The sequence below is a fragment of the Sipha flava genome, unplaced genomic scaffold (assembly GCF_003268045.1).
Source record: "Sipha flava isolate LNK unplaced genomic scaffold, YSA_version1 23_pilon_pilon, whole genome shotgun sequence".
Lineage (NCBI taxonomy): Eukaryota > Metazoa > Arthropoda > Insecta > Hemiptera > Aphididae > Sipha > Sipha flava.
Window position 1 is genome coordinate 1,061,483 of NW_020272884.1, and position 12,504 is coordinate 1,073,986.

Genomic DNA, 12,504 nt, shown 5'->3' on the forward strand with positions numbered 1-12,504 from the left:
TATTATTATTATTATTATTATTATTATTATTATTATTATTATTATTATCATCGTTATTGTCATCGTCTTAGTAGTACACTTGCACTATCATCGTTGTGCCGGACGGTCGGCTAAATACCGTTCCGGCGGAGTCCTCTTTAAAAGCACTTCTTTTGTTAATGGACTGCAACGCCCTCATTACGGCTTTTTCTAATGAGTCGACGATGGAAATAAATTTTACTCAAAAACGGACATAAATCTAGTCGCCGCCACCACCGCCGCCTTCAGCACTTATATATACCATTCGGGTCTGGAGACCGTCGAAAAGACCATTATGGAAAATGCCGGTTGTGAGTACATAATATATTCGACTGTTTCACTCGCGATTTTCGGTCGTCGCAAAACACTATAACATGTATATATATAAATGTTTACGCTAAACCTCGTTCACTGCAGTATGCGAAACTTACTGGAAAACTAAATATTATACTCCAATTTTATATACTGTTGTTCCCAACGCACCACATTATTCTCGATAAACACGATATTATTTTAATATCCGTTTTGTATACAAGCACTTTACTCGTGTCATCCGACTAAATAAAGGTTTATCAGCTTATGTTAAGCGTGCGTCCACGCATACGTGTACGCATATGATATTATACGCAATATAACGTTGTTTTTGAGAAGTACGGTACTACAATAATCACCCTTCATATGAACAGTTAACGTTTTAATGCTATTCATTTCTAAGAGCTGTATATTTTTAACACATGTGTAAATAGTATACCTCGCTATGAAACTGTGATTTATTAAATAACTATAGGTAACTTACGATTTGAAAACGTAAAGTTTCGACAATCAAATGCTGCCGCTGTAGTTTTTTTACTAACGTATACCGTAGAAAGAGCTTCATAAGATACGTTTAAAGGAATTAATAAGTATATTGTATGTATTATATATTATTAATTTTTATTATGTGTATTATATATTTATAGTACTAAGTATATAATGCAGATAGTAAACTTTTTATTCGATGATAATATATGATAATATTCTTCAATATTTATAAACATGAATTATAAAACGGTGTGTACACAAAAAAAAAAAAGGAATAAATGATGAACATAGTGTATTTAGTTGTGTGGCTTAACTTTTACCGGTGTGAATAAAATAATAACAACCGAAATGGCACATTTTTACATTAATATAATAATACTTGTAGATTGATTTGTATATTAATATAAGTATTTAGATGTCATATTGTTATGTACATCGATATTAAAAGTACTACTGCATCGTATGTGCTTCAGAATGAGATATGAAACTTCTGAAAAACTTATATCGTCTGTTAAACGCGTGAATGTATACATGTACAATGTACATGTACATTGTACATATATATTAAATTTACACTTGATAGTTTTTTATTTTTCCAATAAGTGATAATTTTTTTTTCACGGTCTTAAATACCTCAAGAAAAATATTGGTAAAATGTTTTTAAAATATGTATTAATTCTTATATTCTATTGGTTCACGAAGTTCTTATACATTTTTATAATAATAAATTTACAATTATCTTCCGTAGTGCATTTACACATTAATATGGTACAACATGGTTATCACTTGTAGCGGTATCTGATCATAAGAATCAAACACTTATAGTTATCAAAAGAAACTGAATATGACAATAAAATGTTTATTTGCTATACATTTTCAAACACTTATTGTTTATTATTACTTATTACAGCTTAATCAAATATAGTTATATACATCAGAAACAGATATGACTATAGTTAATCTAGGCAAATTTATAATAAAATGACGAACCTCACGCTTTAATATGTTTACCAACTACATTTGCTGTTATCAATGTGATTTTCGATTAAAGCAGTCAAAACACTCTCGGACGAACCTGACTATTATAAGGAGTGACTTGAAGCTCAGGTACAACATAACGAAAAGCAATGTGTTTTGTAATTATTTTTAATTTTTCAATACAATCAAAAATGGAACATGTCAGTACAATACATTAATAGTTAAGTTTTCTCAAAAAAATACATTGATTTGCACTTCTTTTTTTGACATGAAGACCGACATAAGGTGGTTTAAATTGTTCAACGTAGCAAAGCACGTGTCTGTAACACAATTCAAAATGTATCCAAACGTATACATATAAACTATAGTCGTATCTACAGGCGCACATAGGGGGATGCTCGGGGGTGCTTAGCACCCCCTTATTTAAAATTAGCACCCCCAGTTTCTTGGAATATTTATTTCAGTATATCATCAATAACTTGTAAATTATTGTGGTTTATTGGGTTCGACATTTTTTTTTCCACTATAGACAATATTATATAATATAGTTAACGAATACACGATTAAAACAGTATAATTGTATAATTGCACGTTTTACTGTTTCAGTTTTTGTCTAACTATTAAACTATAAACAGCAATCAAAATATAATAGAAAATTATATTATCTCACTTTATATTTTTATATTATCTACGGTTTACGGTTGGCTACGAAGTTATGTTCCATTTATAACATTGATTATTACTTGGTTTTTAGTAATATTTGATTAGTGGGCTACCCAGAATTGTATGCGGAATGACAAATATTATTACCAACCATACAAACGATTTGATTCATTACTATTTACATTTTATATATTAGTTCATATTTTTAATATATCAGGTTATTTTGAATATATCGACAGTTAGTTTATCTGCAAAAATGCTTGTCTTAAAGAATAGTCTACCAGCCAACTTTGAATTTGAAAACTTGAAATATCAATGTAATAAAAGTTTGTTTCCAAATGTTTATAAACTAATTCAAGTGGTAATGAAAATTCCAATTTCTTCTTCAACGTGTGAACGCTCCTTTTCAGCAATGCGTATATTTAAAAATTGGTTACGCACTAATATAGGCCAAGAAAGATTTATTAAGTTTTCTACGCTTAGCATTGAGAGAGATTCTTACCAATAAAATAGATGGGAAAATTATATTGGAAAAATTTGCATCATCAAATAGGAAATTAATTCTTGTTTAATGTATTATTAATAATAATATATTATTATAACTTATAATATAATTACTTTTAGATATTTATTAATAAAAATTAAAAATTATGGCAACGTAGTTAATTATAGTATTAGAGGGTATGGGGGCCAAAACCCCCCACGGACCTGTGTATTTTAAATTATTCCAGCATCCCCTGAATTCACATACAATGTGCGCATGTGGTCATATCTGTCTCTTATTTTAATAACTATTTCTGATCATTGGAACCAAAAATCCGAACATAATAAGCTAGGAAAATGTCATCGATTGTTCCGTTCCCGGTATTTTTAATCACTTTAAGTGGTTAATTAATATAATTAGAGAACAATATAAGTGTCGGTGACTATAGAATATCGTAGGGTTCATAGAGATTATAATGATTTCTTCATGGTTACGTTTACTGACACTGTTATACCATTATGTACAATATCCATGTTGGTGGTTTTATTATTTTTATTTTTCAGAATAACAATAATTATAACGAATAAGCAAAATGGAAGGTTTTTTGTTTTATAAAATATATTCATCATTATGTAATATTATACATGCATAGGTACATATATTGATATGGTATTTGAGTGATTATGATAAGTATGGTATTAAATATTATTCAAAATGCTATAAATAAAATTCTATAAACAGGACGCAGAAATTTTGCAGCTATATAGACTAGTATATTATAGAATAAGTTTGGACACAAACAAAGAATTTTTTCATGAAGATTTTTTTTTTTATGGTATAAGTTTTCTCTGACATGTAAATCGACCGACCAGATTTTTGGTTCACTCAGCCGTAGAAGACACGTCGTAAAGCTCCGTTTGACATTCACCGTGTAGGTATGGACTTTTTTTAAGGGCGCAATGACTATTATGCAAATTATGCTTCTGTACTTCCCTGGTAATCACAGCTTTGCAAGACCTTATTATTTTTATTCATGGACAAGTAAAACTTCTTTACGATGATAATAGGACAAATATATTATTATTACTATCATGGTATAAACTTCTATAGAAATTTTCACCAAAACAAAATTATATTTTAAAAAGCCTAACTACAATATATTACCCATGCACGTACGTGTATATAGATAAATAAGCGTAATTAAAATATGTGATTTGAGAACTCGTATTTTTAGACGTTTTCGTGGTTTTGGACGTGTCCGGATTAGATTCTTTTTAGTAGAGGGAAGTTATAAGCTGTAAATTTAATTATTATTATAAAGAAAAAATTAAAATAAGGATTGGTGGGAGGAGGGACTGTAAGTTTAAAACCACCCATTACCTCTTCCTTGTGTGTGGTAAAAATTAAAATCATTAAAAATTATATATCAAACCACTGTAAGATGAACAGCATACTGTTCAATCAGGCTTCAAATATATTTCGAAACTTAATAATTTATCGTGAACGTTTATTGAGAATAACTCACCGTTGAAAAATATTCTAGTACAAACCGAGATGATTGAATCTGGCAGCAGGCTATATGGAACCCAAGTAAAAAATATGTCAAACCTATCAAGCCCACACACTATATATATATATATATATGATAAATATGGCAACAAACAGCTTTTTCAATCAGTTGTTCACGTAACAACCATATAATAATAATTGGTAATCGAATTTTTAGTCACAAAGTAAAACGCCAATACGTTATTCGAATATACTTCATCGCATTGATCCCGTGGTCGTTATGAATCGATAACTTTGGTAGACTTAATGATATAATAAAACCACATATACGAGATAAAAATAAAAATTAATGTTATAAATCGTACATCATATTTAAATTGGTACGTCTGTTGAGACTTGAACAACGGCAAGATAACAACAAATCATTCTCGATACCTTCGTTATAGTTTTTTCGTTTTCAACTCACTAGTTTGGTTGAAAAAAAAACCTTACGTTTCGCGAGCAGATAATAAAAAATTAATTAAATTTCAATCAGCATTCGGCGGAGCTCGTCCACGTATCGTTTATTTGGTCGTTAGTTGCGCTAATCCGCCCGACGGGATCCCATTAAACAATATTCGTTTTTGTGTTAAAATCGAAATAGAGAGAATTAGTGATGTTACGAAAAGGAAAATAAGCGTACTGGATCACGGTGGACGGGGTGTAAGATCGGGTCGGATAACAGTAGTGTTTTTCCAATTAATCCATCCGGCGTTTGTGCGATACTGAGTCTTGGCCGAGACCCACCGCCTGGAACAGGATTAAAGAAACACGTGTACGAATATACACAATGCACACGCGTACGCAATAAAACGTTTTTGCACTCATGCAGTACTTGAGAGAATAGTCAGGAGTGACTTTTAACTTTTTACGCACGTCGTAATATGGAATCACTTTGATGGTTTAACACGTTTGCATACGTTACATTTGGTAATTTTTTAAGTGTTTTATAATGTGATAATACTGTGAGTTGTACGCTGCCGAACTGGGACTTGAGTAAATCCGTTCCTATAAGGACCACACAATTTCGATTTCCTTCACGTCGAGTAAGATACACTCCAAATCCGTTCGCTGCAGTTTCACCGGATAAGCTTACAACAACGTACTCGTATACACCGGTTTTATCTACGGTAATGTTGTACATCGATAATAAATTGTGTTTCTAATGATCTACACGCACGTATAGGAAACTTAGTGAATTCTCAACAAATGTAACCCCCGGTGAATGAAATTATACGTGACTCGAAATAATATTGTACCATATTCTTTGCGTGTTACATTGTACACCTGAATACATAGACTATGCGAATTACGATATTTACACGATCTAAAGTCGTAATTATACCGAAAACAACTTTTCGTCGGCGCGAACGTACACGACCGTTCAGCTTCGTTTGACTGCGATAAGCTTTTGAATAACCATATGTGGTCACATAATATTATATTCGACTCGTTTTGGGATAAAACAAAACCTCCAGCAGGAGACTAGAACTGATCATTTAATTAAAAACGTGTATCGCACTTTTTTCACAATGCGTGTACCACCACGTTTACCCGTACACACTAATCTCCAAAGAAGTTTCCGGGTAGTGCGTGGTGTGTGCGCGCAGTGGCTTTGTTGTAACAACACGAACGGTTTCCGAAAAAAAAATCTAGTGGATTTATAATAAATCCCCTGGAAGTCGGTTTCTTTAAAACTCGGGCTGTGAAGAAAAGGTATGGGTGTGTTTTTTATTTTATTTATTTTTTCGCTTCTTTCGGCTTTTATAATCCTCGGACGATAGTGATGGCCGCCGCCGTGGCTGCAGTTTTCTGGAAAAACCCTCCACGAAAACATCGACTATATGAATAAATCCGCTGTGGCCTTCACGTTTTCCTTAACCTCGGTGTATAATATAGTTGTACAAACATTGAAAATGTTAGTTCAAACAGTAGTTCGCTTTGATTTCAATAATTTATGTACGTGTACGTAAAGAACTTGGCGGAGGTGGAATAAAAAAAGGGAGGAAAAAGTAATATTCCGACAACCGTAAGAGAACGTCGTACTAATAACGCGGGGTACCACGCACCGTTGTTGTTCCAAACTATCAACCCCTCCATATAGTTGTATTTAATTTGACGTATGGTCAAACCAGAAACCACGAACATGCTATTTGGATGAACAAATTAATATTCGTTGTTTTCTTTGCATTGAGTGAATGTATGATTTTCCACTCCGATTTAATTTTCGAAAAGATATCGTAATAATAATTATGCGAGCTGGCCGGTTTCGGAAACTCGGCTGTCGTTTATTATGTACGCTGTCGCGAGCAATCAGTGTCTCGAAATGCGTCACACCAAATGTGTACGATAATATACGCGATGCACCTCATTAGCTGTGAAAAATAACTCGGAAAACATAGCAGATATATAATGGTGAAATGATGGTTCACGTTTATTAAACGAGTTATTATGATGTTATACGAATCGATGAACGCAGAATGGGCACATATCCAATATTTTACAAAAATCTCTTTATAACATAATCAAATTGAATATTGATAAATACATGGTTTTGTGCACATAGTTTTTATAAAATAGATCTTCGTTAAAATAATTTTCGTAAGTTGTAGAAAACGTACTTGTCCTGGATATTATGAGACTTTTTTTGCATCAAAATTATACTTTAGTAATCGTATTATCAGAACTAAACTATTTGAAATCACTTTATTGTACGACAAGAAATATTTTTCTATTTATAAATTTGATTTTGCACAATTTTGTACGTGTATAAACGTTCATAACGCGTACAACTATAAAATATGAGTTTAGATAACGAGTGTATTACTCCTCTCAAAAGAAAAAAAAAAGGTATTTCTAACAATGATAAATATAAAAGAAATATTATTAAGCAAGTAAAAATTGAAGGGAAAGAACATACAAATTCGATTGGAAAAATAGTAGCTGCAAAGAATGATCCTTCAGTAATCCTTAAGAAATGGTAATTATATCATACTTAGTTGGTTTTGTTCGCTATTAATAACTAGTACATTTTATATTTTTACATTTTTTTTTTATATTTAAAACTACTTAAAATATGTCTAAAAGACATTCAACAAGAAAAATTTGAAGATATAATGAAAATATTTTATGAGCTGCATTCTAAAAATGAACAAGACCTTCATCTTGAACGAACAATAGAAATAAATTACAAGAAAACGAAAACGAATAGAAACAGAAGAAGGAAAAGAAAAACCGAAATCTAAGTGTCCAGTATTTTTAATAGTAGATGGACAGCGTATTCAAATATGTAAGAATTAGATGGCTGGTTCATTTGTTAGGATATAATATTACCCCAGCTGGCAAAAATATTAGTTTTATGCTAATATTATGCCATATGAGTATTGTCAAAAAATACATGAATATATACTAAGTTTTTCAATTAAAGATACTCATTACCCAATACGGTTGAAGAAATATTTAGACCCTAAATTAAATTTTAAAACCATGCATACAATGTTTATAGGCAATATCTATCCAGAACTAGAAGGGAAAATAAAATATCAATATTATTGGGAGAATTGTATGAATAATTTTTCATTAAGTGTTGGGGCTTCAGTCAAAGATGCTTGTTTAAAATGGGAATAATTAAATACAAAATTAATGGGTAAAGATATATTGTTACGTTGCAAAAAAAGTAGGTGCTACGAAATTATTAGTTCATAAAATAGAAGCAAAAAATGTTATAATAATATTAAAAGAACAATAAAGATTTCTCAACAAAATAAAAAATAAAAAAGTGTTAGGTTTTTGCTTTGATTTTATGGCTGTTGTAGATGACTTACCTAAAATAACGGTGCAAGAAGTATATTATTATCGTCAATTATCTGCCAAAACTTTTGTTATTCATAATTTAAAAATGAATAATTTATTTTGTTATGTTTAACATGGCACAATAGTAAAAATAACGCCAAATAATGTATGCTATTTTTTGGTGCACTGTATTAATAGTTTTGTTGGTGATGATGTTGATGAATTTGCATGCGTTTCGTGACAATTGTGCGGAACAAAACAAAAACCACGCATTACTCAGAATGATTATGATTCTAGTTGAAATTAAAAAATTAAAAAAAGTTTTTTCCACAAAGAGGACACTTGTTTTTGTTATGTGATCGTGACTTTGTATTGATAAAAAACAACCGAAGAGAGTGGATCGACTATACAATTTTTTAAAATCATCAAGATACCCCGAAAAATGATACCATGTTTTAAATTATATTATTCTATGACGTACAATTTGTAATTTATTTATTTTCAGATACATTAAGTTTTTTGTGTTTCATAAAAATTTTTAAAACTTGGACATGTTTCCTTTCTGTATTTAGCGATTCATATGGAATCATGTAGCCGCTCGTTATAATAATACCGTACAATGGTAAATATAAATTAAAAGCATTTGAAGTGAAAACGCATTAGAAGAAATTATTTGGTTCGCCGAAGGCTGCAGTGTGAATGAAAAACAAAAATGAATGAAAACCACCCGAAATCCGTTTGAACACCCCTGTTTCCAGAAAATATAAATGTATTAAAACTAAATCCTATTGGTACCGTTATTTATAATGGCTAAAAAATAATTAATGAAATAATTAATTGAAACCATTACGTTGAATGAAATTTGGAGAAGGGTCGATTTCACGTGATAGTGTACTGCGTATCGACAAAATATCGAAGTCTCATTCGTAGAAGTCTTAGTCGTTGTTTGCGTCGCAGTGTTCACTACCGACGACGCACGTACGAAAGATGGTGGGGAGAGACCGTTCGATGAAAATAACTGCTTGCAAACGATCGCAGACTACATTTGACATAACGGGACGGGAGACCCAACAGAAATGGGGAGTGGATGAGCAGGCTTAATTTTAATTACTTTTTACGGGCGCAATATTCAGACTATGCGTTTTCTGCGGAATACCTGAGTTGGTAGTATTGTTTATGTAGTACTTCGAAAAATGCAATAACTAGTGCGAGCGAATCGGTAAAAATTATTATCTATTGTTATATATAAATTGTATCTATTGTAACCGTATTTTCGTGCACTCGGCTTGTTTCTTATCGTGGCGAATGATGACGAACACTCCTCAAATATCGGTTGTGTCTTCGAACAAATTACGAGCTCGGTCAACATTGAACCTATTACCAGACCTCTAATGTCCCCTGATTTCAGTACTCTGGCATATTTTAAAAGTGAGCTTTCGGTCACAAGCTGCATAATGTCTTGTATTGCGTACACGTGTACACGTCGTCAGACGCGTACCGTACAACAGCCATGCGCAGGTGTAACCTCGTACATCAATAGTAAAATTAAAAAAAAAATAAAAAAAAAAAAACTTCAATGACAAATCCTGATCGTACCGACCGAAGGAGAAACGAAATATAGATAAGAGCAACGACGCGTTTCCGTCGATCAGACGTATAATTGATTTTTATCGTTGCGCAAAAGCGATCGACTCCCTCGAACGGTATCGCGCCTGCAATCATATGGCTACATAGTGTACACCTTGGAGAAAGGGTCAACGTTCCACACCGGATCGGACAGGAAAAACAAAAACGACAACGTGGACGTACGCTGACGGGGGGATGAATAGTGCGTGGCTGGAGCGGGTTCAGGCTAAGAAGGACGATGAAGGAGGACGTGGCAAAGAAAAAAGGATTGTCGGAACGTTGCGCCCGAGAGACGAGGAGGGAGGGGGTAAGCGGAACAAAGCGAACGGAAAATCGGTCGGGACACGTACCTTGAGGCCAGCTGCTGCGTTGCCGTTGACGATGGCCGCTGCGGCCGACGGGCTGACTACGTTCGGGTTGCCGCTGTTGGAAAGAGTGGCCACGGCCGCGGCGGCTGCGGCTGCGGCTGCGGCCGCGGCAGCCGATCCGCCACCGGCACCGGCCGACGATGGTGCTGGGCACGCCAAGTGATTGCCGTAGTTGGCCGGCATCGAGAATGGCACGAATAGCATCTGTTGGTGCGACAGCTGTTGCTGCTGTTGGTGCTGCTGCTGGTGCTGGTTGACGGCCAACGCGGCGGCCACGCGACAGTGGCAGAGGCTGTCGGCGGCCAGCTGGTGCTGGTGATGGGGTTGATGCTGTGGGTGGTGCTGCTGATATAGGTGGTGGTGGTGCTGGCGTACCGCCGCGGTGGTCGGCTGGAACGTTTGCGGCGGCGTGGTCGTCGGGTACGGGTACGGATACAGCGTCCTGACGGCCAGTCTGCAATTACTGCGCACGCGCACGGGCCCGACCGTTTGCCTCGGCTGGTGGTGGTGCTGCTGCTGATGGTGCTCCGGCGGTGGCGGCGGCGGTGGTTGCGGCGGCGGCGGCAGCGGGAACGACGCGTAACAAGTGCACTGCGAGACGGGTGACGGCTGCGGCGGCTTCAGCTGAACCGTCAAGTTATCGACAACGACGGCGGCAGCTGTTATTTCGGCTGGGGCGCGGCTGTTGCTGTTGCTGCCGTCGGTACCGTTGTCACAAAAGTCGCAACCGGTGGCCGCGGCGGCAGCGAGCACGTGCTGTATACCGCGGTCGTGGTAGCCGACCACCAGAGCCCTCCTGTTAGTCGCGTTAACAGACGCGACGCCACTGGTAACGACGCCGGTGAACCGTTCCGACGACCCTTTCAACGTTGTTATGCCGTCCGTGGCTGAACGACTACTGTATGTGGTCTCGCGGTCTCGCGGCAGTAGCAATACTGTTTACGTGATTGTGGCGGCCGCGGGGTCCGTACAACGGAACGGAGACCGACGAAAACGTAGAAAAACCGTAAGAAAATGTCGCGCCGGAAAAACGAGCGGCCCGGGTGATGGGAGTGGTCTAACGTGCAAGGGTAACGAAAACGGAGAGCGGATAAAAAAAACGGAAAAAAAAATGTCGGCGTGGAAAAATTCGGTACGACAGCGTGCAGATGACACGTGGCAGCGTCGTATTTCGGTGATAACACTGACGGCAGGCGGCGTGTACTGTGCGCGTACCGGCGTCGTCGGCGGCGTCGGCGTCGTCGGCGGCGGCGGCGGCGGAGACGGCGGAGATTGCACAGCGTGTTTTCGCTTCGGTAAAATGAGCAGGACTACTACCACCGCTCGCCGTCGGAACGCGCAAAGGGGGTGTCAGTTGCCGTTGCCACCACCGCCGCCGATCAGACCCGTCAGAGAGCGCCCACGGACCTTTTTATCCTGCGCCCCCGATCCCTTACCACACGCGCGCGAGTGTGTGCTCGACTCGCTTAAACGCCACCATCACCGATTGCACCGGCGGTGTAAGGTTATACAGCACTAATTCCGGGCCGCGGAGGCTTACACGGACCGAAAGGGTTGTGAATCCACTTTGTTTCGCTGTGAGTTCCTTGTCACCAAGATCCTCTGAAAAATCGTTTTCTTGGATTTCTCGCTACGTCGAGACAGAGGAACGAGGAAAAATTGCGAATTTGAAAGAAAGTAGTAGAAACTCGATCATTTCGACTTTTTAACAATTTCGAGTACTGCTCGACATCGGTGAGACACACATCGCGTTTCAACAAATTTTGTTACAAATCTTGAGTCGAATTTTTCAGCGTATATTTAATGAAATTGCGGTGACCATTCTCCGCGTTTAATAAGCTATGATAAACCCACTAGTGGTGATTATAATATGTACGATTTTAAGGTGGTTATTTCACAATTATAATACTATAATAATATATGTTCCTTTGGTAATCATCGACATTTTTTTGGATCTAAAACGCTCCATCAACTAGTGCAACACTATTTTATTACACATATATGAACCAACTCAAACATTTTAACGTGAATACGCATTTCTAAACACCAATTTCGTCGAATGCTGCGTTTAACGTTCACCAACGGATTGAAATTCTTTTAACCGATGGTTTTCTTTAGTTTTAGTTTTAAACTTACGAATAGCCATAATATCATTACCTATGATGTTGCCAAATAAAAATGTATTCCTTAATTATTTTACAAATTCAAAAATATACATGTATGAAC

General features: G+C 36.3%; 1 protein-coding gene across 2 annotated transcripts in view; it reads right to left on the reverse strand.

Annotated features, from left to right (window-relative positions):
- Positions 1-11,213, reverse strand: part of LOC112684014 (nucleolysin TIAR-like) — a 373,865-nt gene extending 362,652 nt beyond the window's left edge. For both annotated transcript variants that reach the window (XM_025555307.1, XM_025555306.1), the window contains exon 1: positions 10,261-11,213. In XM_025555307.1, coding sequence (XP_025411092.1) covers positions 10,261-10,482 — 222 coding nt within the window. In that variant the 5' untranslated portion in view covers positions 10,483-11,213. The remainder of the gene's footprint in view (positions 1-10,260) is intronic.
- Positions 11,214-12,504: the final 1,291 nt, after the last annotated feature.